At 48.2% G+C, this 7198-nt stretch overlaps 1 protein-coding gene across 2 annotated transcripts; it reads right to left on the bottom strand.

Moving 5' to 3' along the window:
* Positions 1 to 1022: 1022 nt before the first annotated feature.
* LOC147633672 (protein SUPPRESSOR OF MAX2 1-like) lies at positions 1023 to 6747 on the bottom strand. Of its 2 annotated transcripts, none has more exons than XM_086804655.1 (4): positions 4855 to 6747; positions 4240 to 4612; positions 2615 to 2797; positions 1023 to 2472 (listed from the first exon to the last, which is right to left on the bottom strand). In XM_086804655.1, exons 1-4 carry the CDS (start codon positions 6189 to 6191, stop codon positions 1159 to 1161), a joined length of 3207 nt encoding a protein of 1068 aa, XP_086660781.1. In that variant the 5' UTR covers positions 6192 to 6747; the 3' UTR covers positions 1023 to 1158. The 2 variants fall into 2 exon arrangements, with proteins under 2 accessions (XP_086660781.1, XP_086660782.1); XM_086804656.1 differs by having other exon boundaries at positions 4870 to 6739.
* Between the last annotated feature and the right edge of the window lie 451 nt (positions 6748 to 7198).

The raw sequence follows: 7198 nt of genomic DNA, 5'->3' as shown, positions 1-7198 counted from the left end.
CAGAGATAATAGAAATGTGACACATCACATTCTTGGAGAATGTGTCTCTAGTTGATGTGACTGTCAAGGGAACATGAGAATGATGGTGACTGCTCAAATTCAAAGACTCGAATTCTACTGGAGAAAGTGTGTTGATTTGAGTTCCTGGATCTCAATTCTGAGCCCCTACGACCATGACTATTATGTCCCCTAGGGGAGAATCTTTCCGTCATGGCCGTGAGGGCTCAGAATTGAAATCTGGACCACACTTTCTCCAACAGAATTCAAATCTCTGAATTTGAGCAATCACCATCATTCTCATTCCCGAAATTGCTTGTGTGTAGCTGTACAGTTGCCTTGACAGCCACATCAACTAGAGGCACATTCTCCAAGAATCTGATGTGTCACATTTCTATTATATGTGGTGTCACCATCAATCTCAGAATTCTGAGCCCCTATGACCACGACGGCCGGGAAAGGCCACCCGATGGCCTTTCCCTGGTCCATGATGCCTCAGTAAGAAGAAAATGAAAGAATGCCAATGCTGCGCTTTCATCATGGAGATTGGACTTGTATAAAGTTATGCGAGTTGTCATGGACAATGCAAACCCATTCTAGGAGTATTTGCCTGGTGGTGGTTGTTTGGTGAAGGTTTCTTCGTCGTTGTGCATGATATGAGGGGGAGAGCAGCTCTTCTTCTGTCCACTGTCTATAATGTGGTTGCTCGGAGCTCACAGTATTCAACTTGGCTGATGATATACATGTATATATACATATGCTTTGACTTCATCTTGTCTCCGTGAAGATCATACTCCGATCTTCAAGTAGAACCAATAATTACACGCCTTGAGATTTTAGTGCCTCTTTCTCGATGTTTAATAAATGAGCGCCTTAAAAGAAGCACAGATTTCAGAGTACACTGGGTGGTTTTTCTGCCTGTGTACATGCCCTCTTCTCAGACACAAAATTACAAGATGCACTAATAATACTTTCAACATTATTCACCAAAGTACATGTGCAATGCTTACAATGAGAAAGAAAACTGTAGTGAATTTGAATATATATATTTTTTTTATAAAAAAAAATTGGACAAGGAACGGACAACCACAAGCTCACACACAGGGCAGTCCGAGGCTTCACAGATTACTTACTTAGAGGTACCTGCCTGGACACTAGATTTTACAAAGGAGAACCAAAGACAACTGCAGCATCTACAAGGTCACAAAACTCTCGTAAGTGTTTGCGGGCACTTGACAGCACTTCCTCCTCATTCAATTCTGGCCTGATAGAACCTTGTACATCACAGGATTTGTGTTGGGCGGCAGCTGTATGACAGACAGAAGAGTCAGCTTTATCATTCTCCTCAGCTGACATGTTCAGGTCAAGATCTAAAGCCCACCCCAGGTTAGACTTCTTGTTTTGGCATCCGAGCATCTTCAATTTGGACTCATTGTCGTCTGCATCATCCCAACCTCCCTTCCTCTTGCACGATGACTGTTGCTCGGGAGCATTCTGTAAATGCCCACCACCACTATCGGCACTACATCCCGAATCTTCCATCCCAGAGTATAGCCTTGCTATCGAATCAGAAGGACTTTTCTTTGCAATTTGCATCTGCAATCCTGTGCACTTAGGTTCACTCGACTCCGTTCCAATGCTGCTAGTAATCACACCAATAACATTGTTGAAGCTGACATCCCTTCCACTAGAGTCAACCAGTCTACCTTTCTCCATGGCCCGTAATAAACTGGACCGGAAAACGGAATCAGCTTGCTCCAAATCTTCCAGCAATACCACCGACGATGGATTATGCCTCACAGCCTCAGCCAGCTGATCCAGTGGCATTTTCCTTCTACCCAAACTCCATGCTGAGGGAGAGCTGAGATCTTGTTGCCTGCCGAATGTCAGGCAGATGGGTTTCTTTTCCTCCCCAAATATGAGCTCCGCTAATGCTTCAGCCATCTGTCTCTTACCAGGCCTATCGAATCCCAAGAAAAGTAACCATGAATCTCCCTTGAAACTGACCCCACGCCGCTTCCCAAGGCCAAACCTGCACTGCATCACTGTGTTTGCAATAGTAGAAATAACCCCTGGCTGCCAGCCAACCCTCTTTATGAGTCCCTTGCAAAGTTGACTCAAAGCATCTAGCTCCATTCGCTGGAAAATCATGGGCGGGTGCCCTCTCTGTTCAGAATCAGAAGCAAAACAGGGAGCAGCTGCTTCTGTGCTTGGCATCATCGGAGCACCTGCTGGAGGTGCCTGCCAAGGCAACCGAATCTTTGAGGGACTGCAACATGTTGAGTCCTCCTGTACACGTTCATTGTGGGCACTGACTTGTAGATGATGGTCGCTAAGCCCGTTCTGCAAAATGGAGATAGGCAGGCTTGCTCTGTGGGGATGGTTGCCATTCATAGCAGGGTACAGGCCCACAGTTGGTCTAGCAGCACTGCCTGGCCCAGTTGAATTGTCTCTTAGTAAGCTGAATGCCCGTTCCTGCAGGTCAGCACACATGTTTGACGATCAGATTACACTGACATAATACCGAAGGTAGGGACATGCACATTTCTGTGGATGACAACAGGTCAGTGCCCTTGGGTGTTCAAAGTTCCTTTACTCAAAGAAGGGGAATGCACACCTGACATCTACCCGAAGTGCCCCCAGAAACTTGACTGGATGAAGGGGAGGGCTGCTGCCACGTCTCAACAAGTGACACATTTAAACGAGGCACACGTTCAACATGAAGCCTCTGACAAGTACGATTCCATTTCTTTTGCAATTCCTGCAATCTCTGTGCCAGTGGAAATATCTTGTCTTTGGCCTGCAACAAAGAACCTCGATCACCTCTGTCTCTCTCTCTCTCTCTCTCTCTCTCTCTCTCAAAACAAACCACACGCACATTTCAAGCAGATCCAAACCAAACCGCTCCTTTCCTGACTGAAACAATGCCCAATGTATGATGCACCTGGACAATCTCCGGTGGAGCCCAAAGAAGACTGCATAACAAAATGTTCCATTGCCTATCCCAGTAGAGAGACTCAATCCCACATAATGCTATCCAACTACAAGATATGAGGTTGCCTTGCTTCATCCCCTGAACAGCCTGAATCCTGCATCACATCATCCTCACTCGAGAAGGTCGGTGGTGAGAGGAGGACGGATTTTAAGCGATGAGAAGGTGGTGACTCGAGTGATCGCGACAGAGAGACTGCAGAGGGCAGAGTCAGGCTCAGGACTTTGCTGCTCAGGGTGGCGCTCATTAGAATGATGGAACTCAGCCTGAAATGGCATCTCAAGGACTTTTTATGTAAATGTATATAACCACTGATGAAAAGTTCAAATTATTTCTGAGACTTGCTGAGTACACAAATTGGGAAAACAGGGCAAAATACCGTCATTAGAAATGACCTTTAGCAAGCCTACAACAGGTAGTTGGCAACCAAACCCCTGCGCGCGCGCGCCCCCCCCCGTTTCCCTTCCCCGACAAAGCGTTTTGAAAAAAAAACCCAAAAAAAAAAAAAGAAGAAGAAGAAGAAGAGAGGAAAACGGAGCCATGTCCTCATGACATGTCGTCATAGGGTTAGTTAGTTCTATTCCATAGACAGGCTTACATGAATGAATGAAGAGGATTTCGCTTGAAGGTGCACCACAATGGCTAGGGGGCTGCACGCGAGATTGGCAACGGCTTCTCCTTCTCCCGGGCAGAAACGTGAGAACGGGGTTGGGACCTTGCCAAGTTTTGATAACTACTATATGGTACAACAATCCAATCTGAGACGCTCTCATCTAGACCAAGTCTGTTACTTTCCCATGCTGACTGAGGAGAGGAGATGACCGGGTTGCCAACACTTGTTTTGGTATATATACATTACTGATACTTAAGGGCAGCTCTGTGACTCATCAAACAGGTTGCATGTACAGATAGGCAGAAAAGTGGAACTGACGAGATCCCAAAAATCTCCTAGTGCACATGATATGCATGCAGCACATAGGAGGGGTAGACGGGGGGGCATGCTTTACTCCACTAATGAGCATACAATGAGATTTGACGATTAAACTCTAATGCTTATCGCAGCCTGGAACCAAAACAAATGATAGGCCTGTAAAAAGCAACTTTGTTGCAGTTCACAAGGGAATTATATCAATCGTATTGTGCTAACATGTGCACATAAAAAATGATTGCAAGCTATCACCAAAGTCGTGATTAACGAATAGATATCTTCAGCCTTATCTTCATTTAAATGTAGGAGATAGATCACTAACCTCAACAGATGCAGCAACAGAGGCTGTGAGATTTGTGCTGCCATTGGGAAGAGCTTTTTGGAGCCAGAAGGGCAGCACTGGCTGTGTGGCACTTGCAGACTGCGTACGCTGATCAACAGGGGGACCTTTATTAAGTGTTTCAACTGAAGAAGAACAAGACGGGGGTGAATCTGACTGTCCTCCAGGTCCTTCCTGTTCACGGAGCAGAAGCGCCTCTTTCTCATACTTCGCCATACAATCAGAGCAGCAGGTGAGTGGTTCTCCACCTTCTTCATCAGGTGAACTCAATTTCAAAGCTGTAACAGGCGATGGAAGTAGAGACAGCGTAAGCGAGGAATCTGTACCATTGATGCCAGCTTCCGGCATCCTGCACCTGCAGTCAGGGCACACTTTCTAAATAGGAGCATCTTCTGCATTACTAACCAGACACTTAGTGACAACCCTACGTGTGCTGCAACGAGATTTTGGGCCAAGCTTATCTACATCACAAGGAAAAATGATAGCATGTACAGGCTAACTTAAACAATGTGCACACACTAGCTGGTGACAGACAGGAAGTCAGACACATACAGGACACGTGAGGGAAGCCTATTCCTATTCCTTGATAAAGAGTACCGGGTGTGCAGGAACCTGGCAGATACATTTGATTGTCCTGTGGCACCAACTGGCACTGGTTGAAGCTCCCACTGATTCTCTAGAGTTGGATAAAGGACTTGACAATTCCGGTATGTTTGCATTGTAGCTGTGCCTATCAACCAAATACGTCCACTGTCCTGATGCTGAGCAAGAAGTTCCCTTATCTCATAAGCTGCATATTGCACAGGGCAGAAGCCTGCCAATCGAGATGCTGAAGCCCTAAGCTGCAAAAGCCACTGCAAATCCCCCAAATTAACAATGGCACCTCCAGCGGGTATGAGCTCTTGCACAGAATTGTTCAGCTCCACAAACCTCGTGTGCAAGTCCTCCTTGGAAGCACTTATCAGGGTCATGAATGAGAGCTTTGCCGAGACAACTTTAACACCTTGCAGTTGGTCAGGCACATCACCTCTCTCCAGATGCTGCGTAACATCCCTGATGACGCCATCCACTGTGGATGCAGAGTCCCCCAAGAGCAGGGGATTCCTCTTCTTCTTCCTCATCAGCACATCAAGAACTCGCTTGGAATCATCACCTCCAACAAGTAACGATTCTGTGCCACCAGGCTTCAGGAGAACGGGATTCATATAGGATGACTGCGTTCTTAGAGGGCGAATGTGAAGTTGTATGTCACTTCTCTCCTGCGAGACACCACCACCATTGTAAGGAGACAGGTGGTGAGGAAGGGTGAAACCCCCAAGGATGGATGGTGTACCTCCAAGTCGGAAGCCCATCTGATCGATGGCAGCGGCACCCAGGGGAAGGCGGACAGGGTCTGTAACACTGTGAGTGACAGACTGGTGGGTGGCCATGAGGCTGACCATCTCCTCAAGGTGGCTCTTCACATCGGTACTATTGAAACCGGCTTCCCGCATGACGCGGCTGACACTGGGGTCATCCAGGATGGAGATGACAAGCTGCTCGAGCTCCACTTTGACAGCCAGCAGGGGCTGTTGCTGCTGCTCAGGGCACCCTCGCCGCTGGTGGGCCTGGGCGCGCTTGAGGGCGGCCACAAGAGCATTGGAATAGGAGGGCTGCCCACCGGGCAGGGGGCCCTGCGCCGCTTGGAGCCGCTCAAGCGCGATGTTGAAGCAGAGTTCGAGGGCACGGCATTGGGGCAGGTGGGAAGAACGCGGGTGGGTCTGGAGACAGGCACGGCGCAGGGGGCTGCTGGGCGCAACAAGCAGAGTGGCCGCTACATGGAGGGGGGTGGCTTGGGCGTGGCCACGCTTGCACGCCTCCGCCACTGCGTGCTTTAGGATGGCCGCCGCCTCGGCGGTCAGCGTCTGCTGCACTGTGCTAACTCCAGCTCGCATTTTGGCCCTTCCTCCTCCTCCTCTTACCTAACCTAACAACCACCACTGATCCCAGAAGGCCCAGCCAGCACCAAGACTCCAACAATCGTGTCCAAGACTAGCGACCAAAACAGACCACTTCCACCTGTGTCGTAATCTTTGCTTTCCGGAATTACATTTCATGTTGCGCTGCGGTGCAGAGCCAGATTTCCATCCAGTTACAAGTGAGCAGGAATGATCCGTCGCAAATTGATCTATCCCCCAACTGCTGACGATCTCAAGATGATGAGACCAAACGTGAAACCGCCCTTCCCTGCCTACAAACAACTTTGATCTGCTCTCAAGATCCAAGCGCGACTGACTAAAATCGCCTTTGAGATCTCAAATCGAAGGCAGGCAGGCAGGCAGGCCCGGGACAACAAACAAACATAACAAAAAGGCACTTTCCTCCAAGGTTGATCTCCTCGCCCGTGAATGCTGGTGCTGCTGCACAAGTTGCAAGCGCCCTCCCGTCTCTCTCTCTCTCTCTCTCCCTCTCCACCACCAAATCTCTCTCTATCTTTCTACCTAGGCGCTCGCTTACTTTGGGAGCTCGTGATGGGGAAAGGTGGTGGTACCGTATGTGTGTATGTATGCCTACCTGTCTAGACGGTAAGTATGTATGTAGATTCCACAATAGTATCGTATGTGATATTCATCGTAGCAGCATACGACGTACGTGGACACCTACCCAGGAGGTACGAAGGAACATTATAAGAGAGAAAGTCAGTCCTGGGCAGAGATGCCCCATGGCCTCAATAATTACGGCTCCAAAAAGGTGAAAGTACTACCCCACTGCTTTTTTATCAAAATCTATACTAGATGGCTTCACACTTCAAACGATTTTTGTTCCCCCCCCCCACACACACACCCCAAAAAAAAAAAAACACACCCCCATAAGTTATAACTCTGTTTCCACCACATTTTAATCATTGCGTTCGCCAAGCTTGCGTTTTATATTCCTACGAGGGAACACCAGAAGAAAAAGT

Source organism: Cibotium barometz, chromosome 11, assembly GCF_041138505.1.
Source record: "Cibotium barometz isolate CiBa-2024 chromosome 11, ASM4113850v1, whole genome shotgun sequence".
Lineage (NCBI taxonomy): Eukaryota > Viridiplantae > Streptophyta > Polypodiopsida > Cyatheales > Cibotiaceae > Cibotium > Cibotium barometz.
The sequence above is the reverse complement of the archived record's forward strand: the minus strand, read 5'-3'. Positions and strand labels throughout refer to the sequence as shown.

Bases quoted from the DNA above. Each gene is read 5' to 3' on its own strand.
- LOC147633672 (XM_086804655.1), bottom strand. From the start codon at position 6,191: ATGCGAGCTGGAGTTAGCACAGTGCAGCAGACGCTGACCGCCGAGGCG. The intron at 4,613-4,854 runs GTACTCTTTATC...CCCTGACTGCAG, and splicing joins GCCAGGTTCCTGCACACCCG to GTGCAGGATGCCGGAAGCTG. The intron at 2,473-2,614 runs GTGTGCATTCCC...GCTGACCTGCAG, and splicing joins GCACTTCGGGTAGATGTCAG to GAACGGGCATTCAGCTTACT.